Source organism: Biomphalaria glabrata, chromosome 1 (genome assembly GCF_947242115.1).
Source record: "Biomphalaria glabrata chromosome 1, xgBioGlab47.1, whole genome shotgun sequence".
Taxonomy (NCBI): Eukaryota; Metazoa; Mollusca; class Gastropoda; family Planorbidae; genus Biomphalaria; species Biomphalaria glabrata.
Window position 1 is genome coordinate 19,408,811 of NC_074711.1, and position 26,651 is coordinate 19,435,461.

Sequence of the window (26,651 nt, forward strand, 5' to 3'; positions counted from 1 at the left end):
GAAGACTGAAATACTTTCTTAGGACTAAAAGAATGAAATATTTTCTTAGGACTAAAAGACTGAAATATTTTCTTAGGACTAGAAGACTGAAATACTTTCTGAAGACTAGAAGACTGAAATACATTCTTAGGACTAGAAGATTGGGAATATTTTCTTAGGACTAGAAGATTGAAATATTTTCTTAGGACTAGAAGACTGGAATATTTTCTTGGGACTTGAAGATTGAAATAGAGTTAGGGTTTGGGACATTTAATTTTTCTTTGCACTAGGACAAACTTTAGTTTTACTTGTTATGAAAACATTTCCCTACACTAGACCAGTTGGGTCCATCCTGCCGTCATTACTCCTTGTTTCACTGATCTCCTTCATGTTTGCTTTGGTCGCCCAGTCTTTCCCTTCCCCTGTGGGTTCCAACAGTCACCTCTATCAACAGTCACCTCTATTTTAAAGTAGTTACATAACACATGATGAAGGCATATAAGTAATCAGATGATCATTTTACTAGAGAATTTCATTTTTGGGTTAACTGTGTAATGGGAACTGACTTCAAAAATCTTGTTTTAAAGTTGGTTACTATACATGCTTAGTTAAAAAACAAAAGGAATGCATGTCTAAAATCACACACAGTCAATTGCACCTAGTTCAGGCAGGATAAAGGCACAAGTGAAACCAAAATATAGATGACACTTACTTTTTGAGAGTTGAACAAAACAAGTCAGATGGACAGATAGCATAAACATTTTCCAGTGAAAAGAGGTTGGGTGGAAGGTCAGCAAAAAAAAAAACACAGTTTGATATGAACAGTTTTAAATGAACGGTTTGATATGAGCAGCTTGATATGAACAGTTTGATATGTTCCTATTTTTGTTCCACAGACTACAGTTAAAGGGATTCTTTTATCACAAGCTGCACAAGCCAAATCTGAACAACCCTCCTATCAAGAAGAATCTCACTGGAGAGCTATTGAGGCCCGAAAGCCTAAAGAAATTATGTCTGGCTCATGGGGAGGAGCCATAGACATGGTAGTGGGTGGAGTCAAGCAAGCTCTGCCCCGCCACCTAGATGGCAGCAAACAAAGCTCGACTCCTGAGCTGGAAGAAGTAACAGTGGCCTTCCACCTTCAGTCTGAGAGCGAGCTAAGCAGTCATCATAAAACACAGAATGACACGGACTCTTCCGATGGCCCCGTACCACCGCCTCGACGTGGTCGGATACACAGGGTTGGCAAGAGCAGCAACTACAAAAATAACAGTGGACATGACAGCAGCGGAAGTAGGTCAACAGATGTTGATTGCGCTACTATGTCCACTGTGGCCGCGAACAAAAAACATTATTTCGGTAATGAAAAATCTCTGCCTTCTTCGGCAAATGCTAAGAGAAATGGTCAGCAAACTAAACCAGCACCCTTGACCAGTTTCGGAGAGGATTCTTTTTACTTGCCCAGCTCTACACAGGAAGGAGCAGACAGCCTTGATGATGGAGAGGCCCCACCTTTGCCTAGTTCAGCTCCACCAGGGAGATCGCCAACACATGTGAGGCAGGAGAGAAAAGATTCCTTGGATGACTCAACAAGTGGAATGAGTATCAGAGAACGTATTGCACTGATAGAAAAACAACTTCAGGTTGGAGAGTTATTCATGTCAAATAAATTAACTCTTTCTCTCCGTAATTATTTTCCACATTCCGATGGAATTATTCATTTTGTTCATATTACCCTGTTATGATTAAACTTAAATAACTTTTTTGTTAGTTATCAGAAATGCTTATATTTGGTATAAAATTAAAGGAGAATGCACACACATTTTAGAAAAAAGAAATTGATGTTTACTCAAATAAAATAAAAGTTAATTTTGGATAATGGAATTTAAAAATAAAAAATTACAGAGGTCTCTAAGTCTTTTTAGAAATTGATCTAGGCTGTATTTTATGATCCATTTGAACTAAAAGTATTTTTTATGAAAGTTATTCATATTTCCACAGAACTAAATATATAACTTATATAAAACATTTAAATTAATTGTCTTGAGGTAATTATCCTATGTCATCATTGCTATGGAAAAGTAATATAGAAAAAATAGAGCCATTTTTAGCCCCCACTCTTTAAAAACATCATTTTTGGTAAAAACACTTTGAAAATGATAAAAAATATGTATTTTTTTCCAACGGGAAACTATTCAAGATGAAATTATAAGCAATTAAAAACATTCTGGGAATAAAGAAAACCACTGACTTTTTAAGCATTGGCAATAACATTGTCCTTTAGGCTGCAAAGTGGGGTAAAATAAACGATGGTATCGTTGATTAGGAGAGAAAGAGTTAAGTGTAGCAATCAGTTTCAAATCATTGCACTGAATTTTGAAAAAATATTATTTTAATGTTTAGAAAAGTTAATTTGTGAAATTTTTTTATATTTTCTGATAAAAGATTAACAACATGAACTTTTTTAAAAATGCATTTCAAAACTTTAAATCATTTTGAAATCTTTGTACTGTGTTCTAGTTCATTTGGGAATCTTTGTACTGTGTTCTAGTTCATTTTTAAATCTTTGTACTGTGTTCTAGTTCATTTGGGAATCTTTGTACTGTGTTCTAGTTCATTTGGGAATCTTTGTACTGTGTTCTAGTTCATTTGGAAATCTTTGCACTGTGTTCTAGTTCATTTTGAAATCTTTGCACTGTGTTCTAGTTCATTTGGGAATCTTTGCACTGTGTTCTAGTTCATTTGGGAATCTTTGCACTGTGTTCTAGTTCATTTGGAAATCTTTGCACTGTGTTCTAGTTCATTTTGGAAATCTTTGTACTGTGTTCTAGTTCATTTGGGAATCTTTGTACTGTGTTCTAGTTCATTTGGGAATCTTTGTACTGTGTTCTAGTTCATTTGGAAATCTTTGTACTGTGTTCTAGTTCATATAGGAATCTTTGTACTGTGTTCTAGTTCATTTGGGAATCTTTGTACTGTGTTCTAGTTCATTTGGAAATCTTTGTACTGTGTTCTAGTTCATTTGGAAATCTTTGCACTGTGTTCTAGTTCATTTGGAAATCTTTGCACTGTGTTCTAGTTCATTTTGGAATCTTTGCACTGTGTTCTAGTTCATTTGGGAATCTTTGTACTGTGTTCTAGTTCATTTGGGAATCTTTGCACTGTGTTCTAGTTCATTTGGGAATCTTTGTACTGTGTTCTAGTTCATTTTGGAATCTTTGCACTGTGTTCTAGTTCATTTGGAAATCTTTGTACTGTGTTCTAGTTCATTTGGGAATCTTTGCACTGTGTTCTAGTTCATTTGGGAATCTTTGTACTGTGTTCTAGTTCATTTTGGAATCTTTGTACTGTGTTCTAGATCATTTTGGAATCTTTGTACTGTGTTCTTGTTCATTTGGGAATCTTTGCACTGTGTTCTTGTTCATTTGGGAATCTTTGTACTGTGTTCTAGTTCATTTGGGAATCTATGCACTGTGTTCTAGTTCATTTTGAAATCTTTGCACTGTGTTCTAGTTCATTTGGAAATCTTTGTACTGTGTTCTAGTTCATTTTGGAATCTTTGTACTGTGTTCTAGTTCATTTGGGAATCTTTGTACTGTGTTCTAGTTCATTTGGGAATCTTTGTACTGTGTTCTAGTTCATTTGGGAATCTTTGTACTGTGTTCTAGTTCATTTGGGAATCTTTGCACTGTGTTCTAGTTCATTTGGGAATCTTTGCACTGTGTTCTAGTTCATTTGGGAATCTTTGTACTGTGTTCTAGTTCATTTTGGAATCTTTGCACTGTGTTCTAGTTCATTTGGAAATCTTTGTACTGTGTTCTAGTTCATTTGGGAATCTTTGCACTGTGTTCTAGTTCATTTGGGAATCTTTGTACTGTGTTCTATTTCATTTTGGAATCTTTGTACTGTGTTCTAGATCATTTTGGAATCTTTGTACTGTGTTCAAGTTCATTCGGGAATCTTTGCACTGTGTTCTTGTTCATTTGGGAATCTTTGTACTGTGTTCTAGTTCATTTGGGAATCTATGCACTGTGTTCTAGTTCATTTTGAAATCTTTGCACTGTGTTCTAGTTTTTTTGGAAATCTTTGTACTGTGTTCTAGTTCATTTGGGAATCTTTGTACTGTGTTCTAGTTCATTTGGAAATCTTTGTACTGTGTTCTAGTTCATATAGGAATCTTTGTACTGTGTTCTAGTTCATTTGGGAATCTTTGTACTGTGTTCTAGTTCATTTGGAAATCTTTGTACTGTGTTCTAGTTCATTTGGGAATCTTTGCACTGTGTTCTAGTTCATTTGGAAATCTTTCTACTGTGTTCTAGTTCATTTTGAAATCTTTGCACTGTGTTCTAGTTCATTTGGAAATCTTTGCACTGTGTTCTAGTTCATTTGGAAATCTTTGTACTGTGTTCTAGTTCATTTGGGAATCTTTGCACTGTGTTCTAGTTCATTTGGAAATCTTTGTACTGTGTTCTAGTTCATTTGGAAATCTTTGTACTGTGTTCTAGTTCATTTGGAAATCTTTGTACTGTGTTCTAGTTCATTTGGAAATCTTTGTACTGTGTTCTAGTTCATTTGGAAATCTTTGTACTGTGTTCTAGTTCATTTGGGAATCTTTGTACTGTGTTCTAGTTCTTCCTTTTTTTTTTGAACACTTGTTTTATATTAAGAACTATTTTTCAGACTGATCAGAGTGGCAACAAATCAGACCCAGACCAAGTGTTTTATTGGAAGAAAAAGGTTTGTGCTAGTTTGTTCATGACTTACATTACACTTTATGTCTAGATATAAGTTGTATTTATTTGGTAGCGGAAACATTTTTAATTATCTTTTTTTTTTTTAATTCTATTTTCAGTCCAGTGAAAATTTGAGACAAGTTGAAGTGTTGGAGAAAGATAATAAATATTTGAAGGAGGATGTAAGTTAATTAAATCAGTTTGTCACTTGACCAAAAAGTTGTTTCATAAACTGACACTGAAGGTGATTTTCTCTCTAGTAACATCTTGGTGTTCATTATAACACAAGTTTCTCTGGTTCATAAACTACTAAAAATAAATCTGTTTTAAAATGTTGTAGACCAGAACATTTTGGTTGCTAATTTCTTGGCTGGGTTTCTGTAAACAGATTATTATAATGATGGACTTGTGAGATTCTTAATCAAAACTAATTTAAAACAACGTAAATATAATTTTTACACATGAACAATTAAGTTCTCTTCTTTGAATTAAAATCATCTGAGTATTCAGTTCAACTTAGTTAATTGCTTTTTGTTTTGCTAGGTTTTTCTTTACTATAATCTGGTAAATAAAAACTCATGTGATTCTCCAGTGATTTAGTCTAAATATATACATTCTCTCCCCTGACACAGTCTAAACAAGTTAAAAAGACACAACACTAAGGTATATTCCTTATATCCAACAATATTTGTACATGTAGCCAGATTTGTATTGTAGTTTGAGGACAGGTTTTTTTCATTCAGTAGATTTTTTTTATGTACAGCTTTGCCATCAAGTGGGCCATTTTATTGTTGACCCTTTTATATTTTCTTTTCTTAACAGATAAAGACTAAATGCTGAATGAATGAAGCATTTCTATTTTGAAATGAATGCTTTAAATAATTTTGATTTTCAAATGACATTCATTTTAGAAATTGATATACTAAAAATTTCTCCAAAAATTTTGTGTGATAGTAAAAAATTCTTGCTTTCAAATTTGTCTACTAGTGCAGTTCTCTACTGCAGATTTTAATATTTGAATGAAAACCAACTACCAAGAATATTTCAGTCATTACTCTTTATTAGCACATTTTACAGCTTTCTAGCACCTACCTATACAAATAGAGCTTTTATGTAAAGTAGGATTACATGGCTAATGTTTTTATTCTGTAAGACTAACTTTTTGATGTTCTACTAATAGAAACAACTTGTATTTTCTTCAAATGAAATCATTTTTTTAATAACAACAGTTTCTGTTGTCTTTAAATGTGTTCATTCTTTTTAAAACCACCATTAGCCCAGCATTCATTCTTCTTTTCATTACATGTTCAGCTTCCCCCTGCTTACAGGAGGAAAGAAAAGGTAAGATAAGGCTGCATCACAGGTCTTTTATTCCCGGTACACAACTGGACAGTGTCCAGTTTGTTTTATTGCTCTGTAGATCCCCTTTATGTCTACTTTCTTAGTTTCCAGCCTGCTCACAATGTAGTCATTGAATGACATTTTGTTTAATTTGTTACAATGCACTCGTTTAGTTCATGATCCTTTTTTATTCTTAAATATTTTTGTTTCAGTTTTTTTTCTTACTTTTCATTTGGCTGTTTTTACTTTTTGATTGCAAAACATTTCTAACACGTTTGGATTAGTAAAACATTTTGTTAATGTTAATTTTGTTTGATAATTAGTATTTTAAAAATGTATTTTAATCACTAGCCAAGATAGAAGGCTAATGACTATTTGACTGTGATATTCAGTATAGGGCTCTCAATAAGCTGTGTCTTGTACCATGAAACCCTTTGCTTCAAGCAGTGCCACTGTTGGTGAAGGTTTCTCTTAACTTGTTCATTGCTTAGTGGTTCTGTTGCTTTTTTTTTTTTCTGCACAATGTAAAAAGTGTACAATGTATTACTAGTGTACAAAATAGACTTATTTAGACTTACTTTTGTACCAATAAAGACTCACAAGTGTATTAATAGAGACTTGCTTGTGTAGAAATATAAGACTCACTACTGTAACTCACTAGTGTACTGATATTGAAATTTAAAAGAAAATTTCCTTTACACTAATTTAAAATTTATTAAATGATTAAATTTCGTACAAAAGGATTCATAATTAAGTTTTCAATTAAAAAAATGTTTTTGTCAAATGAACTAAATGAAACCTGCATTCCAAAACCTTGTTTTCTAATTAGTTATCTTTTTATTTTCTTACTTGTCTTCAGATCAATCGGCTAGAAAAGGAACTTGAGGACAAACGTCGTTACATTAATCTTTTAGAAATATGGCTTTCGAACTTAGATGATCTGCTTAAAAATAAAGTAAGTTGAAGGAATTTTTTCATCTATAGATTTTGTTTTTGTCTGGCACATTATTTTTTTTTTTATTAAAATGAAATTTGTAATTTCTTTTTTTAGAACAAACAAACTGACAGAGAAATGTTGGAATATCTTCAGCTAGATTTGACAAAATTACGGCATGAGTTGAGTCACATTGGGTATCGCAGGGAGGATTGTATCTTGGATGCTGCTGCCCTGAAAACGGAATTAGAGCATAGAGATAAAGAAATTGTGTCTAAAGTAAACTATTTTAGTTCATTTGTAATGTCACAAATATTTTAGAAGATTTAAGGTGATTTTTTTATATTTTTTTAGCTTTATACAGATAATTATTTGAATGCAAACTAATTAGCTTAATAGAAAAATCAATGGAAACATTTTACAGAGAAATGAAATTGAAAGCCTTGTTCAGAAATTAAGGCTGAGCCAGGAAGAGTGCCAGACTATCGAGGGGATGCGACGTAATGCTCTTGACTCACTCCGATCCCTAGAGAAAGAAGTGATTGACTTACAGGAAGCAGAAACACAGCTGCAAAACGCTCAGGCTGAACTTCAGACTCTGAAACAAGAGGTAACTTGACTGTTATGTAAGAAAAGAGCTAAGCTAAAAGTTCACTTATTATTAGATTGCAAAAAAAAACCCCAAAAAACTTAAGTATTTTAAAATGTATGTGTAATGGTTAAAAGGTGTCTAATGGTTTTGAAAAAAATATTGTCAATGATTTTGTTATAACACAGTTTGAAATTAAGTGCAAGGAACTTAATGATGCTCTAGCTGAGAGAAAAGAATTTGAAATGACTCTGGAGAAAACCATTGCAGAAAGGGACAGGTTGATATGTGAATTGAAGAGCCTGGAGGAAATGAATGACAAGTTGATAAGTGAACTGAAGAGCTCTGAGGAAATGAAAAGTAGTTTGAAGAAAGAAATCAATGAACTGAACATGAAGATGGAAGAAATCTCCAGCACTGAATCCAGAAATTCTAGTTTGGCAGGACATATAAACAAATTAAATGATTTGTTGGCCACAAGGGTAATTACTCTGCACTTGTTTTCACTTGGTGATTGGTGAAAGTCTCACATTGACATTACATTTACTATTTTTGCACATGGGTTGTTTTTTTTTTTAGCCTTTATTTATTTGGAAAGTGTTTTACTTTTTACTTTTATCTTATTCTGAGTGTTCACAAAGCAATTTTATGTAATGTAGAAAGTGGTTTTTATTTATTTTATTTTTTTTTGTTATGTTGAATGTAATTATTTGATCCATTTATTTCCTTATTTTTTTAAATTGGATATTTATTTCTTCATTAGCATAGAACAGGAAACCATTACAATAGAATTTTTTCATGAAAATGATCAAAGATTGATGGACCAATTGAATAGTTGTTTCATGATTTGTTTTTATTTTTACGATGGTATTTCCTTGTCAATAACTATTTCTAATCTCATTAGTCAACAATCTTTCTAAAATATTTAAAAAGGAATTTTGTTTTTTGGGCTCAAGGAAGCACTTTTTTTTGTTTCATTCATAATTTATTATAATAACATTTCTTTGTGTTCATCTTTTTAATTTGTTATAATATTTAAATGTCTTGTAAGGATGAAAAATCAGTTTGTCTTTAAAAAACAGTTTGTTTCATTAGAAATATTGTCTGCTTTGACATAATCGAAATTGTCTTGTGTCTCTAGACAGAAAAAATGCAAGAAGTTTACAAAGAAAACTTGCAGCTCCGAGAACGTTCCCATCAAACTGAGACTGAACTCATTAGATTGAGGAATTTGTGTGATGATTATAATAACTTGTCTGCTCGGGTAAGAAATGATTTTTATTTAGATTTAAAATAACATTGTCAAAGTGGAACTCACTCTTTATTGATCTCAGACAACATGCTACACTACATTCAAGAAGAACATTAAGACCTATCTGTTTAGATTAGTTTGTCATTTTAGCTCTCATGTTTATGTTTGTAATGTTATCACAGTGTCTTAAGACTACATTGTGTTTGTCAACAGCGCTCTATAAATTAAATTATATTTATTAAGTATTGTATCTTCTTGGGCTAGGTTGTTTTTATTTTCAATTATTTCTTTTGTTGCATATCTTTTTTTTTTTTTTCATTGACAGTTTGATGAACTTGACAATTCTAAAAATCAGGCCACAATTTTACTTCAAAGCCTACAAGCCAAAGTTGAAAGGCTGGCAAGAAAATGTCAAGAGAAGGTAAATCCCATCACTTCTTTTTCTTTGCTTGTTCAAGAGTGTCAATGAACGTTGAATGGTGTAATACTGCAGAATGCGAATGTCGTGTAATACTGAGTTCTTGCTTCCTGAAGTACTCTAGACACGTGACAAGACAAACACTATACGACTGACTCAAGTCCGTTCAGCAGACAACATGAAGTTTATTTTACTATAATAATAATAATATACTGCACTCCTTGTTAGTGCTACAAGTCAAGAAATAATAACAATCCCATCCGCATAGCAGCGGTATCAAATGTATCAATCAGGTCCGCATCTCAGCGGGTAACAATAAGAACAATTAAAGGGAAACTCCGATAGTTTTTCAAATTTTAGTTATTGACATATTTAAATTCTGCGTAAAAAGTTGTAATAGTAAACATTATATCATTTTTTATTTAAATGCTCGGAAAATTTTATATTTAATAAATTAGACAGAAAATTCTCCACGCCCCAAAAAAACGGGGTTCTGCGAGATGTTTTTAGTTTTTAAAAACGTGACGTCACAAGGGTGCTGGCTAAATTTAGATCTAGACCTATATAACCGATAAACTCCCTAGTCTAGATCTAGACTCTATACCTATCAGATCGCATTTATTGTTACGCTTCACAGCTAGATCTAGTCTCCACGTTGATTTATAATCGGTCATTGTTTATAAATAATATTCTAGATCTAAACCTCTATTTCTACTTGAAGAAAATTAAATATTGTTTTTCAGCTTGTTGCAGTAGTTCCAATTACAAAGATAAAATCAGCAAGTATGCTGATACAGAAATTAGTGTCTCTTTTCATTTGTTTCCAAGAGATGAACTTGAATGAAGTTTTAAAGGGAAAATGGGAAAAATTTATTCGCCTGAAGAGCAAATATTTTACAAAGGCATTAGCTAATTCATGTTTATGCTCAAACCATTTTGAGAGAAGCTGTTTCAGCAACTTCATTTTCATTGCTGTGGAAATGGGATTTGAAAAAAATTGAAGTTAATACCAGGTGCAGTACCAACAATACATTGGATTTCCAGGCCAAAGAATTAAATTAATGATACTACTGAGACATTAAAAAAAAACTGAAGTTCATAAATATAAATGAATCAGATTTGTGAGCTAGAAATTTACTACGAATACTAGATCTACTATTAAATTTCTTATTTAATAAGTAGTCTACTTATTAAATAAGAAATTTAATAGTAGATCTAGTAGATATATCGTCTACGAAACTCAATTCCAACTTTTTAACTTTTGACCTTGGGGGTGTGTCTCGCCGGCTGAGCCAGCGTCAAGCTCTCATCACTTTTTCCATGACAACCAATGTTAGGTCAAAACGGCACAAAAAAATCTTAATTTTCTTACTGTCAAACATACAGTCATAATTTATACACCATTAGAAATTTCTTTTAAAGTATTTAAATGATGTACTAACGAAAAAATTTTTTATCAAAGATATTTTTTTTTCCTCGTCCTCGTATAACTTGGCGCTTCCCTATCTATAGGATTTGAGTGCACCTTCGTGACGTCACACAGAAATTCAGTGAAAATCTGACTGTTTTGGATGCGCAGAAAAATTATGTCACAAAAACATCAATTACTAAGTTATTCTTGCAAATAAAAAAAAAAGAATAATATATTCATTATCTATAAATCAAAACACATATTATATCAAAAATTGTCAAAACCATCGGAGTTTCCCTTTAATACTAGTGACACTGGAGCTTCAACTATAGATATCCACTGAAATATGAATAATACCTTAATATTCAATAAGCACATAATGAAATCAACTCTCAAATATTATTAATCAACAATCACTAGTCCATCGACTTTCATGCTATATACATATATATACACCAGTCCAGGAAGAAACATCCAACCTTCCTGGACCAGGAGCAAGACCTTACTGACTTGACTTGACTTGACTGAACTCAAAGTCAACTTTATTCATTCTACTTCCTGTTTTCTACATCAGGAATTCCACGTGTCTTTTAACTCTTAACATGACGTGAACTTTAGATCATGCAATGTCAACTAAGACTGTGACAAAGAGTTTTTAAAATTCTGTTATATTTTTTTACAAAGCTTTTATCTTAATTTTTCAGATGGATATGTAGTTAGTCTATTGTGAAACATTATTTATACGAAGAGTAAAATAAAATGTAAATTTACACCCTTTACTTATGGAGTTTTCTCAAAGAATTCTTTTCAAATCATCTAAAAATAAAATTTTGTTATGAGTGAATACTCAGGCTTATTAGAATTTTCGTTTTGTTTTGAGAGGGCCATACAAATTAGTTTCTACCTAGAATTAGGGCCATACAAATTAGTGTCTACCTAGATTTAGGGCCATACATGTTAGTTTCTACCTAGATTTAGGGCCAAAGAAATTAGTTTCTACCTAGATTTAGGGCCATACAAATTAGTTTCTACCTAGATCTAGGGCCATACAAATTAGTTTTTACCTAGATCAAAGGGCCATACAAATTAGTTTCTACCTAGATCAAAGGGCCATACAAATTAGTTTCTACCTAGATTTAGGGCCATACAAATTTGTTTCTACCTAGATCTAGGGCCATAAAAATTAGTTTCTACCTAGATTTAGAATAGAGGAATTGTAAAAACTAAACAATTGTGCTAGTTAATGATCTAACTAAACAGTTACTTTTCAAAAATATTTTTTGTTTCTAATGACAGGATATTTTGTTGCGAAGACTTGGAGCTGACTTGAGACGAACCTCCTACAGACCATCAAGTGCTCTGGAAGAATTGACAAGACTTGAGCATGTGATGGCACAGGAAGAATATAATATTGTAAGCTTACTTTATATCTCAAACATTCAAACAATTCTAAATTTGAGTTTTTATTGGACCTTGTTTTTTTTTTCAACGATGTTTAAGGTCTACATGAGTATCATACATAATTTTTTTGTAGGACTTTCCTGTCAATGGCCGAAGTCCACAACGCCCTGCCAGAAACAAGAGATCTTCTTCCCTGGATGACCTAGATTACAACTATGCTTCAAGCGACACAGATTCCATATCTTTTGTGCCAATAGCCAGTTCCCGTACAAAGCGTCCACCCCCTTACATGGACAACAGACCAAGGTCAGCAGATAATTTCACACCTAGAGCCAGAGGCTCACAGTCTCGTAGCTCTCCTGTCTCCCGAAGAGTAGAAGTTCACCAGCGAATGGAGACTAATCTGGGTCAATTTATTGCCATTGCGGATTATGATCCAGCTATCTTCTCCCAGTCAGGTAGACCGGGACTCGAGTTGGAGCTTAGAGAAGGAGATGCTGTCTTAATAACTGGTAAAATTATTGTCTTATTCAACTTGGTTTTAAGTTTCATTAGTGATTCATTCTAAGATTTACTTCTTGATTCATTAGTGATTTTTAATAAGATTTACTTATTGATTCCTTAATAAGATTTACTTCTGACACTGATAAAACCTTGTTTCAGCTCTTTATTCATTTTGGGAAATTGTTTGTATTTCTTAGGTCCAATGGATAGAACTGGCTATTATGAGGCAGAGGTGAAAGGTCGTACTGGTCTAGTTCCAGCCAACTACCTGCAACCATTGAATGGAAGTAGCCACATGATGAACTATGGCATCAATCCAAGAGTGTCTCCTACACATTCAGAGCAAGCGTTCAACAAACACAGACAAGTTCATGCCATGTCAAGAGGTCAGTTTCTCAATAGGATTCATTTTGAAAATCAACAGGAAGTGTATACAATTTCTGAAAATAAGAAAGTCAGCTTTGGTCTTGCTGCTATTTTCTTTCTAATAACCATTTGTTAAGGACTTGTTTAGTTTTCAACTATGATATTTATTTGCTTCTACAAAACCATTTGTTAAGGACTTGTTTAGTTTTCAAATAGTATATATATTTGCTTCTAGAAAACTGGAGGTACAAGTGGCTGAACCTTATGATCAGACATTTATCTAGTTTGTAGAGACATTATTGTTTATAAAAACATAAATGATGTCTGAAAGTATATCCATTTTCATTGTATGTATATATGTAGGAACCATTTTAAAACAGAAAAAATAGTACAATCTTGTAAGTTCCTAATTTGCTATAAAATTCATGTCATTATGAAAAATATAAGAAACAAGAATTTGAAGAGAAAATACTGTATTCTATTCCATTGTTGAATTCTGAGATGTTCCAAATTGGAACACTTGACAAATCCTTTTCAATAAATGATACAGTGTGCTTTAGAGTAGAGCACTTCACAAATAAGGCAACATTGCATTATTCATATTTTATGACAATAAGCACACCTTGTTTTCTTTTACTGTTTGCCTATCACATGATTCAGGCTATCATAGCGTGAATCAATGTTTTGCTGTTGAGGAGGTCTTTTTATGGTTAGGGTTAGCATGAATGACCATGGCTCTTCATGTGATACATCACTGATAATTCAGCAAATATTTATTGCTTCTAATAATGTGTTTTATGCAGTCGCCATGCATTTTGTAAAGTCAACTCAGAACAGAACAATAGAGGATTTGAATATCATTTGTTTTCAGGGATTAAAGCCTGATCCCAATATTTACCAATGTTTTCATCAGCTCTGTCTACTCCTCCCATGAAATAGTTGTAGACTATCAATAGAAAGGGCATGAGGATAAACAGGCCAGCAAATGTAGCCCAGATGATTTGCACCTTACAAATAACTTAAACTGAAACAAATGGTCTTATGACAAATAAATTGTTTGCACCCATGAGGACAGAACTAAGGAATTATGGATTCATTGATCAATGCTGATATTTGTTTCATTTGAAATACATTTTATGCGTCTGTTATTGAATTATTTTATAGGGTGTTGCAGCTGGAAAACTTGTTTGTTAGATCCATATTTTCATTGTCAGTGACATGCAAGTTTGAAAATATGTTTTCAAAGGGATCACGTCTCATGGCAGCACTAACAAGCACATGAACTCTGCTTACATTCTTTGTTTCCAGTGCTTTTTCAGTGAGATTCAGGTGTTAAAAGAAAAACTATTAGTGTAATGGTTGTAGTGGATTTGCTTAGTGTTCCAAAAATGAAACATGCAAATATAGAAGTCTATAACTAATATGAAAATAATTGAATTTTCTTTTCCCACCATGCTACAGAAATGATAGAACAAAAACTTGTTAGCAGATGACTTAGTTCATGAAAGTTATATTCATTTGTCATTAGTTGGGCCTAGAGTCAAAAATTTACAAAAAATGTATAAAACTTTTTAAGGAGGCTTCATAACACCATTCTCTGCAATGCTGCGACTCTGTGCACATGTTAAGGTGTATCCCAAGAGTGCTTAAATAAGTAAACAAATCATATTTCCATGGTGGCATTGATCAGTAGGATATAAATAACTATAACAATGGAACTCTTGGCATAAATGAGTTAATAGTGATTTTGGGATCTAAAAAATCTGCAACTGTTTATGTGAAATTTTGTATAATGTAAAGTTGTGGACCTCCAAAGGAACTGTCTAGGAGTTTTATTTTAAATAGCTTGTTTTAATTATGTTGTTTTTTTTAATTTATCTTTGTCCTTCCATCTGTATAATAAAAGTAATAATTATTTTATTGATACAGATATTGTAAGTACAAATTACAAAGTGGACAGCAGTCACAATGGTCAAGTCAGATCCAGGGTACCAGATCCACCTCAGAACTTACACATCAAAGGTTTAGTCAATGATAGAGGTTTACTGTTGTCATGGTTACCTCCCAAGGTAGATGCAAGGTGCAGCACACATGGTTTTCAGTTGCTAGGTTACATGGTAGGATACTGTGCTTGTTTTGTTATAGTTAAAATTGATATTAGATCTACATTTTAAGCTAGAAAAATTTTCGTGCCCTAAAACTACAACAGATGGTAGTCTTTTTTAGCGGCTCCTGAAAGGGGAAAAGACGCTATTAGTTTTGTGTGAAATGTCTGTCTGTCCGTCCCGTTTAGATCTCGTAAACTAGAAAAGATATTGAAAATCCGACATCACAATATTTTAGGAAAAAAAAAAAAAAAGAGGATTCGAATAAGAGATTGAGCCTTTTCAAAACAATGAGATCAATTATAAGACATCAGTTAGGCCAGGGTAGGCGCCGTGGCTGAGTGGTAAAGCGCTTGACTTCCGAACCGGGGGTCCCGGGTTCGAATCCTGGTGAAGACTGGGATTTTCAACTTTGGAATCTTTGGGTGCCTCTGAGTCCACTCAGCTCTAATGGGTACCTGACATTAGTTGGGGAAAAGTAAAGGTGGTTGGTCGTTGTGCTAGCTAAACACAGCAGACACAATAATTTGTAGTAAATCAAATATCTTATCTGATAATATTCTTTTTTTAAATGTGTAAGGCTTATTTATTTATAAAATAGAGACAAATATTTATTAAATAACTAGCTGGGTTGTTTATTGTCACTGAATTCACTGAATTCTTTTGTTTGATACGAAATTTAAACAAAGAACTAAAAATGTTTCTAGGTGTGTAAATCTGATACATAAAACATGACAATGTCATGTTCCAGTTTCAATGTACAACATTCAACTATTTTCTCCAGGTATTTGTAAACAATCAGCCTTATGAGCAGATCCCAAATCCTAACATCTGTGAGTTCTTGATAGAAGATCTGAATCTTGGTAAAAGTGTCCATTTGGCTGTGCAGTCCCTTTGTGCAGGTGGGCATGTGTCTCCTAAGGCAGAGCTGGTGTTTGAAGGTATTATAAAGGTTGCCAATGCCAAGGGTGGGATCCAGGTCGAGGATCAGAAAGACCTTGACACTGACCTTTCATCTGTGCTCAGCAGTGTCCATTACAAACGTGGACATAGGAAAGCTGTGAGTCTGTTGAGATTAATACTCATTTTTTTAAGTAACAGTGGCAGAGCTAATTTTAAACTTTTTTTCTTTTTCAAAAAAGCCTTGTGATGTATGTATCCTGCTTGCTGACAATCTATTTTGAAATCTAATTCTAAGTTTTAATATTCTTATCCACCTACAATACCAATGTGTTTGTAGAATGTATATTAGTGCCAGACTTGTATTATTGTTACATGGCTTTTTTGAGGCAAGGAACCCATCAAGAGCAAGGTTTATTTATGTAGGTCTCTGTATAAAGCTGTCTTGTTTCTCCTGCAGGTAATGGCTCTTTATGACTACAACCCCAAACAACAATCACCTCATGATTACACAGCTTTTGAGTTGGCCTTCCAAGCAGGGGATGTAATCCATGTGTATGGAGACCCAAGACCTGATGGATTCTTCCATGGTGAAGTTAGTAACAAAGAACTCTTCTTTTATTATTTACTCCAAAGATTAAGGAAGATGGCTACATTTTATGTTCCTATAGAGATAGATCTCAGATCTCTATTATGATTATGCGAAGATAGTAAATTAGTTAAATGTTAGAATTTTTTCATTACTTGTGCTGTTAACTACAAGTACCAGTACACTTTTAATCATTTCAATTTATTGCAGCAATAACTTTATCCACTGTATTTACTAATTGTCTTCTATGTCTAATTTGTCCTATATAATGTTATCTTAGTTAGTAATCAAAATAAGTGCTGATAATTAATTTTTTCTCTTCTGTTGAATTTTTTCTCCTTGAAGGTTGATGGTAATCGAGGACTAGTGCCTGCATGTTTTGTTGAGGATTTATCAAAAATAGACAAATCAGGATTGGTTAGTAGTATTAGTTAGTCTTGATTACAAAATAGTAACACTGAACAATTAAAAAAAGTTCTGCACAATCACATTCTATATAAGAGCCTTGAAAATATCATTTTGAGTTTGACTTGGATATTTTAGTTTACTAGTTCTGTTTTAATTTGACTATCACAAAACCAATTTTTATTATTCCTCTTCTTGTCTAGCTCAATATTAAAACTTTTCTAGTTGAAATAGTCAATTTTAAGCCTTAGTGAGAGTCAAATGTTACTTGCTTCAGTGTGGGAAGACATTGCAGTATTAATTGCAATGTAAAATTATTATTTTAAAAAATTATTTTACACTTTCATTTAAAGTTTCTCCTTACACTTCAAACCACTTTCATTATTCTTATTGAAGATATCAACCACAGAAACGAAAAAAAAAAGTTTATTTCAACATGGTATTGACAAAAGTATGAAAGACATTTTTTCAGAGGAAATAAAAAAGTTGGAGACAAAATTTTTTACTTATCATTGCTTATAGTGTCACCATTTTAATTGATCAGAAAATTTATTTCAGAAAGTTACTAAAGAGGTTGCGCAAGTAAAATAACAAGTTTAGCAAGTAAAATAACAAGTTCAGCATTCAACTCAAGCAGCTCTGTGATATCTTTGTGTGGGAACTCATTCTGTGACCCTGTCAAATCAAAGTGCAAGATCAAAATTTAGCATTTTTCTGTCAGTGTTTGGCAGATCTGTAGATAGTTCTGTACATAAAGAATGTCATGTGTAAATAAAAAGCATTCCTTCATCCGGTGTTGTGTTCAACATGTCATGTGTTGTGTTCAACACAACATGTGTTGTGTTCAACATGTCATGTGATCAAGTTCCTTTCTAGCCTCAGTACATGACAAGAAGACTCCAAATAGTTTGTTATCGCTGTGATACATGATTGTATACTCCCAAGCCTAACACTAGATAGCTTTGTGAACTTGTATCCAAATGTCTCTAGTGTTTGGTTCATTTTGTCTTGTATTTGGTTTATACTCCAAAATTACATTTTTCTTAGGATGTATTAAGTTAAATGACTGCCATGTAGTTTGTTAAATAATAAAATACCATTTATTTACATCTCATTTTAATACTATATTTATTGACTTGCGGATTGCCTATGCAAATTTGTTTTTGTTAATATGTAAAATATAAATAAGACAGAAACTTTTGTACATGAATTAAACTATTTTATACCTTCCATGTTTTTGTGTTAGTCACTGAATAGGTTCTGATTCTACTTCTAGTACCAATACATCTCTCATATATGGTACTTGTCAATATTTAAAGGCCTCACCCCCACTTCCTCAACACTGCAATTAGTTTTCATTGTGTATATTTTCTTTCAAATGCTTCCAGACATCTATGGATCTGAAGTGTGTAATAAATAAAACACCCAAAAAGATATCAACTTATCATATCGGGCGACTTTAATGCTAGAGCGGGATCCGACTTGAAAGTCTTTAGAGAAATAATCATGTCACTGCAACAGCAATGTGGCATTGTTATATGCTGGAACAATACAATGTGGCATTGTTATATGCTGGAACAATACAATGTGGCATTGTTATATGCTGTAACAATACAATGTGGCATTGTTATATGCTGTAACAATACAATGTGGCATTGTTATATGCTGTAACAATACAATGTGGCATTGTTATATGCTGTAACAAATACACTTTTCCAGAAACCAGATAAAAAAAAAATTCTTGATGCATTCGAGATCCAAGTATCGGATACATCATTGTCAGACAGCCAGGATGCTATTCACTGATGTTGTATGCAGAGTAGATGTCTAGACAGATCGTCATATAATATCGAAGTTGAAAATATGCATTTAACTAGGCCCCAAGAAAGTAAAGCGCCTAGAGGTTGAAAAGTATAAGAACTCTGACAACAATAAGAGCTCCCTAACAAACTAAATGCTGAATACAAAACTCTGTACTTTAATAAGGACAAAAAGAACCGCTGTAATGAACTGATGGACTCTGTACACTCTGTGGCAAGTAGTGTTCTTGGTCAGTCAAAACACAAGCATTAAGACAGGTTGGATAAAAACAATGTGCTTATCAAATAGCTGCTGAAACACAAGCAACATTGCTACAAAGCTTATCATTGCAATCCTGCATGCCCCAAAATCAGAGAACACTCATGCTGAAAGAGGTGCATAGAAATCTCAAGAAATTGTAGTTCAACAAAAAGGCAAAGAAGTCCAGATCTACTCAGAGACTAAAAATGTGAAAATGTTAAGTCCATCCAAACTGTGTATGGTTCACAAGCCAATGGTCTTTCCTAGACTTAGTTCTGAAGGAAACTGCTTTTAGATGAGGAGTAGATACTTGTACGCTGGGCTGAAAGCTTCAACACCGTCCTCAACTGTCCATCACAAGCATAGTGTAAATAACTTAGTTTTAGTTCTATACTGTGGGATCAATAAATAACTTAGTTTTTGTTCTATACTGTGAGATCAATAAATAACTTAGTTTTAGTTCTATACTGACCAATGATATATAGATGGAAGCCCAAATGTAATGTGCTATGAGAGGCTTGAACTTTCAATATTACACTATAGCTTGCTTAGTGGTATGATTCAATGATTGGGCTATAACTTAATGAAGGAATAAGATGATCGTTTTATAGTAGTCTTGTATGAACAAGGTAGTTTACAAAGCAACTATGAGTAAGTAAGCTATAGGATTTATTGACAAGACTATTTTCATGTGCACTATGATATATTCTTAGTGCTAATACATTGAAATGAATCAAAGCCTACAACTAGGTAGCATAAATCTAAATCATACATTAACAAATATTACCCCAATACAACACCTAAAAACCTGAAAATGCATCCCCATCATACAGTACCAAGACCAGATCAGCACACCAAGTGATCACTGGATACACATATTACCCCCCACTTGAAAAACCCGTGTTAAAAACACAATTCACAACTAATAAATTAGGAAATACACAATCTCACAACTTACACACCCATGTTCTTGACACATAATAATGACTCCCTTGCTGATCAGCTTAAAGTATTAACTTCCATATCTAACTTGTTAATGAAGTATTAACTTCCATATCTAATTTGTTAATGAAGTATTAACTTCCATATCTAATTTGTTAATGAAGTATTAACTTCCATATTTAACTTGTTAATGAAGTATTAACTTCCATATCTAACTTGTTAATGAAGTATTAACTTCCATATCTAATTTGTTAATGAAGTATTAACTTCCATATCTAACTTGTTAATGAAGTATTAACTTCCATATCTAACTTGTTAAGTGGTAGGGTCCTGGGATTAGGCTTTATTCCTGCTGAAATATATTAGCAATGGGCAGTACAGAATGGACAGCTTACCTTACAAAGAATCATAAATTAACAATTCTAGAATAATTTATGCTGCCCTCAAGAACGCTTGTGATCCAATGGTGTACTGAAACATTTGTGTACTGAGATAATTGTGTAGATCATTTTGTTTTATAGCATGAACCTCTTCCTTAAACCTTTAATATAAGCTTTTTTTTGAATAAACTTATCATTTTTTTACAAAGCTTATACTAACTCAGTCTGTATGTCTGTCTGGATTCTTTTACTAGTTTTTTCTCCCATTTTACATTCTCAGATCAAGTTAAAATTTGGCAAAATTATTCATTGTCAAAGACAATCCATGAATCAATTCAAAAAATTAACCAATTAGTTAATCCATTAGTAGTAATTAATTGTGTTTTATACATAAAAGGAGTAGATAGATATTGTAATATTGAGAGATATGACAGTGATTGTGCTGTTTTTCCTTATTTTTTTAAATTGTTTTTTGTATTTTGCTTGTTTCTTTCGTTCCTTCTGGTCAGATTTGAAAGTAGAGACTTCAGTCCTGACACACTCTTCAAAGGCAAACACTTTGACTTGGGATTTTGTAGCAGTACACGTGTGTGGATTGAAACAAAAACAATTCAAGAATAAACTTTCAAGATGAAGACATGTGTGTAAGACAAACACAAAACACACACAAATCAAGAAAAGTCATTGCTGCCATAAAAAGAGGCATTTTTTAATAAGTCAATTGTTTACAATGCAATATATTGGTATAGAACATTGAAATGAACAATAACATGGTTTAGGAATATTTTATGATTTGAATTTAAGCAGTAGCCAAAAAAAAACAACCTTAATGCCCAAAACAGTTGTAGATCTTTAAAAATACATACAAAGTACACATTGAAAAGTGTGTCAACGATACACATACACACACACATTTCCAGACACTTTACTAACCAACAGTTTACACAAAACAAAATGTTGAATCAGTTGGACAAAAGAAAAGAGTCAATTAATCAACTCTTTAAAAAGCCACAATGGATATGATGATATTCAAGGCAAATGCATATAAAGATGCTGTATATCAAAAATAGAGTAAAAATGGTTTCTATGACAACATGGTTATGTCCAGTCAGGAGCTAGTAATAGACAATGGGAAGTGGATCACAAGATGGCCTGAGGAGTCAAAAAGTACAAGACATAAGCAGGGCATAGAGTTGACAAATAGAGCATTAACACAATAGCACAAGTTAGAAAGGGTAAAAATGAATCCTCCTACAAAGCTGCTACAAAATAAAGGTAAAAAAGTTGCTTAGCTTTAAAAAATAATAATTATAGAATATCACATGGTGTCACTATTGCTATCACCTGTATATAACCCTAGCAGTAATCTCATGGTCTAAATAAACCCAACAAGCAAGGCATAAGAGATTCATGATATTTAAAAAATAAAAGGTTCTGTCAGGCATGCACACATTTTTAAATAAATATTTTCTACAAAAGTGGGGAGAGGTGAATGTTAGCTATTTAAGTATTTGTGTTATTGGTTCATTTTGAATCTGTAAAAATATCAGAGCTACATCTTATCTTATCTTATATAATACAGACGTTACTTCAAAAAAGAAGATGATTACGTCCTACGCGTCATGCATTTAGTCATGCATATTAACCAATGACTTAAATTCTGCCAAGTCACTGGTTTTCCTGGCTAGCTCAGGCAACCCATTCCATGCTCTAATAGCACTAGGGAAGAAGGAGTATTTGTACAAATTTGTCCTAGCATATGGGACGAGGAATGTGCCTTTATCTTTGTGTCTTTCAGAGTATTTTATTAAATTTTGTTTTTGTATTTGAAGATTATGGTTCAGTGTTTTATGTATGATTGCTACTTTACTTTTGAGCCTTCTGTCCTGAAGGCTTTCTAAATTTAGTGATTTTACTAAAGGTGTTACTCTAGTCATATGTGAATATTCGTTTGTTATGAATCGCACTGCTCTATTTTGTGTCTGTTCTAGTTTCTTAATGTTTTCTTGAGTTGAGGGGTCCCAAACAGAGGATGCATATTCTATTATTGGCCTAACCAAGGTTAAATAACATTTTAGTTTTATGTTCTTATTTGATTTATAGAAATTTCTTTTAATAAATCCTAATGCTTTGTTTGATTTTTTTGTAGTTTCATCAATATGTGGATTCCATGACAGTTTTTCATTTATTATAACACCTAGGTATTTTGCGTTTTTAGTCTGTGTTACTGGTTTGCCATGAATAAGATAAGTGGAATTAATTTGTTTTAGTTTTTTTGTTACTCTTAACAACTGACATTTTTCTGGGTGGAAAGACATGCTCCAATTTGATTCCCATTTCTGTAATTCATCTAATTCTCTTTGTAAAATATCTGTGTCTTGTGTTGTTTTTATTGTTCTATATATTATGCAATCGTCTGCAAATAATCTGACTTTTGTTCCTGAAGTAATGCAATTTGGTAAATCATTTATGTAAATTAAAAATAGTAGTGGACCTACAGATTAATATCATTGGTCTTTAAAAAACAAAATTTTGTATAACAGTAAAGAACTAGAAAAAAAAAAAAAAGCATAAATCTTTTAAAACAAATTTTTGCTCTATACAAATTTGTTCAGCTTGAAAAATAAGTCATTAAGTACAACACTCCAAAATGTTTGCATATAAGAAAAACTCTTGCTTTGGCAAATATACAACAATGACTTCAATGTAAACCAACAAATCTTCACTGCTTTCAATGAAACAAATATAAAAAATAGTTCCAATTTTTAAAGCCAATATGTTGAAACAGAAGAACACAATGTACATTTAGCTCAATAAGAAGGAACAAATCTTATTTCAATGAATTGAAAGCAATGAGAAAAAAATTCAAAGGCAATTATTTAAATTATAGTTTTATAAAAATGAATCTCTGCTATATAAATTGTTGACATTTTAAAACAACAAGATATGTGTAGTATTAAGATTTAGCTAACAACAAACAAAACGGAATGACTTTGCTTATGAGGTTAACACTTGACTTGATACAGAAACAAAATGAACACTTCTAGATCAGAATTATTACCAAGGAGCTCTATCAATAGCTCAACAACAATTGGAGAATTGAATTGTTAAAGCTTCATCAGATATAACTACCTGTATACTTTGTTTTATATGAAATGTTAAAACTTCCCAAATATATAAATAAGTTAATGACTATGTCAGGTTGACTTGATAAATGTTATGAGGTATGATAAATTACACTATAAATACATCTAAATTAAACAGTTAGTAGGTAATTCACTAATAAAATAATTTTAAACAGATTAGCAAATTACAGTTACATCTAGTTAAAAAAAACTTTTGCTGACATAAAAAAAAAATTTGGGTAATTATAGTTGGCATGAACTATTTCACAGTATTCAAATGTGGCAACACAAAATGTAGGAATGGACTTCTTCCTTCTTCCGTCAGTCACACTAGTTTTGTAATGTTTTGGATAGAAAGTGTTTCAAAAACTGGTTGAAGGATTAGACAGCATCCAATCCTGAGATGAATATAAAGGTAATAGGAAATGTGGCATCCACTAAAGCAGTTCAGGATGAACACAGTATATCAATAGAAATGTTTTCTGCCTAGCATAGTCAGCAGTGGACAGTTCTTAACAAAGTAAATGTTAGCTACAACAAATATAATGATAAATATATCAAGGGAACTATCTAAAGTCAAGCAAAGGGTAAATGGAGCTACATCAGTGCAGTGTTAAATCTAAGAATACAATGTCAGACTTAGTCATGGCTCTGTGATCTTACTGGTCAAAGTCTGATACTGAGGAATGTTCAGCCAAGAATTCATCTCCAACTTCGGTCAGCTGATCAGGAGTCTCACAGTACAGTCTGGGCACTGTGCTATCAGCTCGAACTATCGGAGGCCTTTAGGAAACAAAGTCATTTTCTTTTTAAACGAAGCAAATGTCAAATATAAAGAAAAGTTAAATTTTTATTTAAAAAAAGAAGGCACTCTACAACCAAACTGTAGCTATATTAACTAAACTTGTCATGATTAATTTCGTATTTTATTTGAAAAATATATTTTCTAAGGTTTACATCTTTAAAAATTTCATCAAAAGGTTAGTTAGCAGGTTTTTCTTTCTTTTTTTTCTGGCCTAGACTTAAATATTTAATAGAAAAATGATTGGCATCCAAAATGAAAGTTTTGAGTTTAGTGAAGATTTAAACTTTAGGCTTATTTTAAACATCTGGTCAGGACAGTCAAAGTAACCTTTTTTTTTTTTTTTTTTGGGTTGATTCCTCATCAAATCTTGTCCGCACAAGTAAACTAGGTAAACTTGCTTTATAGACCTAAGTCTCAAAGTGATCTTACAATAGTGACAAGTATTGTGTGTCCACTACAAAAACAAATCATCAATACTTTCCTCAAATGATACAAAGCAACTAATATATCATTAAGGCAGTGACATTTATCCAGAAACTTGCCCACCTAGATCTGTACCTGAAATTTGCCCACCTAGATCTGAACTTGAATTTTGCCCACCTGAATCTGAACATGGCACTTGCCCACCTAGATGTGAACTTGGAACATTTATTAGACTAGTAACACATTACCACACAACCTTCAAATGAATTTATTGTTCTAAGTTTCTATCAAATGAAACAACTCACTTGACAGACGTATCTTTGGGAGTAAGTGGGATGCTTGCTCGTGCTCTCCAGGCCAAACTGATCTTACGGAACTGTTCTTCACTTAGTCGAGCTTCATGGTCCACTGTAGACTCATGTGGCATCTGAGGAGTCAAAACAAGACTATGTCTAACATATATAACACCACAGCCCAGGCATGCATCTCATTTCCATGAGATAATCCATAGTCGTTTCATTACTGAAGGAGGCCATAATAGTACTACTATAGTGCCAAAAGAAAGCACTCTAGAGATTAGGTTCCAAGAACAACTTACATGCATTGGAGGAGCTCTGAAACAGTAAGTGAAGGGATAGTACAACATGTTCATAAAGGAAGCAGCATACAGATCTGCATAGCGCATGACTTGAGTGGCAAAAAATGTCTGGCGACTTCCTGATAATGCAGAAAAAAACATAGATTAACCATATTTTTAAACAAGCATAATAGAAGAATAGGTGAAAAAATAAAGTTTTCTCAATAATTGTTTTTTTGTTGTTTGTTTGGCTGGGTGGGGAATTGCTTTTAGCAAACTTTACCACTACGGAAGACACTTCCCAAAGTTCCATAAGCCTGGTCCATTTCATGTGTGACAGCCTGTGAAAGTTAAGACAAGAAGATAAAACAAGTTCATGTGATCATTCTAAGACATTCCAATTCAAAGAATTCATTTTGGTCATCACTTACTCTAATGTCTGCCTGGATTTGGGAAATATCTGGTTTACCAGTGTGACTGCTGTCTAGGTTTCTGTAAATTAAAAAAAAAAAAAATTTTAGATGACCATTTTGCTAAGCAAGATAAACTCATTCAAGTTCAATTAAAGAAAAGATGCCACAAGGATTCATGTGTTAGAGCCAATGGTTTTTATAAGTGACTAAGTATTTAGCTAAATAACCTATGACACTCTGTAAACTAAAGATGGACTCAGATCATTGGCAAATCCAGCCACCCAATCAGATTTCCTCACAGTTCAGCTAATGAACTTGCTTCTAAGCTATTTATAATAGCACAAGCTGAGAATTTATTGGTTGTTCATTGTGACCATGTCTGAGAAAAACAGTCACTTGTTCTTACAACCTTGTTGTTTGCTGCTTTCAAAGTTGATGATTCTTTAATCAAATTAGGATCTTTTTCATTGGCCTAGGTTGTTTGTAAATATACAATAATATCAATCCTCAATCTTTATTATTTTCTGGTCAGTCATGTTCACTTACTAAAGAAACCAATATAAAGCAGTTACCTATAGACCTCTGCTATTTCATAATCATATTCAGACAGCTTGGAAAACAGATAACTCTTTTCTGTCCAGACCCCTAGCTCCTGCACCATTTCTGGTACAACAAGAAATGTCCTCCAGCCAAGGGCTTTCTTAGACTTGAGGATGTCTCCAAATATGTGGTCACCAACATAAAGTACTTCAGACAGGCTCTCATTGGCTCCCATTAGCTCATTGAAGACTTCCACAGAGCCTAGTCCATAAAACATTGGACATTAAAGAGCTTAGTCAATTAAACACTTAACATTACATAACCTGAACTATTAAAGACAAGAAATACAGCATCTAGTCATTAAACACTAGACATTATAGAACTTAGTCCATTAAACACTAGACATTATAGAACTTAGTCCATTAAACACTAGACATTATAGAACTTAGTCCATTAAA

At 32.8% G+C, this 26,651-nt stretch overlaps 2 protein-coding genes across 13 annotated transcripts in view; one reads left to right on the plus strand and one right to left on the minus strand.

The window, feature by feature from the left end:
• The window catches only part of LOC106073274 (golgin subfamily B member 1-like), a 96,794-nt gene extending 78,637 nt beyond the window's left edge, over positions 1 to 18,157 (plus strand). For 4 of the 8 annotated variants that reach the window (XM_056026731.1, XM_056026747.1, XM_056026755.1 and 1 more), the window contains 18 exons: positions 876 to 1,622; positions 4,660 to 4,716; positions 4,832 to 4,894; positions 6,024 to 6,053; positions 6,913 to 7,008; positions 7,105 to 7,266; positions 7,412 to 7,597; positions 7,765 to 8,058; positions 8,718 to 8,840; positions 9,154 to 9,249; positions 11,954 to 12,070; positions 12,192 to 12,570; positions 12,760 to 12,948; positions 14,858 to 15,045; positions 15,818 to 16,093; positions 16,394 to 16,528; positions 16,868 to 16,939; positions 17,486 to 18,157. In XM_056026731.1, the coding sequence (XP_055882706.1) occupies positions 876 to 1,622; positions 4,660 to 4,716; positions 4,832 to 4,894; positions 6,024 to 6,053; positions 6,913 to 7,008; positions 7,105 to 7,266; positions 7,412 to 7,597; positions 7,765 to 8,058; positions 8,718 to 8,840; positions 9,154 to 9,249; positions 11,954 to 12,070; positions 12,192 to 12,570; positions 12,760 to 12,948; positions 14,858 to 15,045; positions 15,818 to 16,093; positions 16,394 to 16,528; positions 16,868 to 16,939; positions 17,486 to 17,518 (3,243 nt within the window). In that variant the 3' untranslated portion in view covers positions 17,519 to 18,157. Of the gene's footprint in view, positions 1 to 875; positions 1,623 to 4,659; positions 4,717 to 4,831; positions 4,895 to 5,344; positions 5,376 to 6,023; positions 6,054 to 6,912; positions 7,009 to 7,104; positions 7,267 to 7,411; positions 7,598 to 7,764; positions 8,059 to 8,717; positions 8,841 to 9,153; positions 9,250 to 11,953; positions 12,071 to 12,191; positions 12,571 to 12,759; positions 12,949 to 14,857; positions 15,046 to 15,817; positions 16,094 to 16,393; positions 16,529 to 16,867; positions 16,940 to 17,485 lie in introns of those variants that run through there. The other 4 variants (XM_056026740.1, XM_056026743.1, XM_056026770.1 and 1 more) reach the window with 4 other exon arrangements.
• Positions 18,158 to 20,991: 2,834 nt separating this feature from the next.
• Positions 20,992 to 26,651, minus strand: part of LOC106073328 (cytosolic purine 5'-nucleotidase-like) — an 87,636-nt gene continuing 81,976 nt past the window's right edge. For all 5 annotated transcript variants that reach the window (XM_056026794.1, XM_056026789.1, XM_056026801.1 and 2 more), the window contains exons 14-20: positions 26,226 to 26,454; positions 25,672 to 25,732; positions 25,524 to 25,581; positions 25,262 to 25,380; positions 24,969 to 25,090; positions 22,805 to 24,218; positions 20,992 to 21,862 (exon numbers count right to left, since the gene is read on the minus strand). In XM_056026794.1, coding sequence (XP_055882769.1) covers positions 24,095 to 24,218; positions 24,969 to 25,090; positions 25,262 to 25,380; positions 25,524 to 25,581; positions 25,672 to 25,732; positions 26,226 to 26,454 — 713 coding nt within the window. In that variant the 3' untranslated portion in view covers positions 20,992 to 21,862; positions 22,805 to 24,094. The remainder of the gene's footprint in view (positions 21,863 to 22,804; positions 24,219 to 24,968; positions 25,091 to 25,261; positions 25,381 to 25,523; positions 25,582 to 25,671; positions 25,733 to 26,225; positions 26,455 to 26,651) is intronic.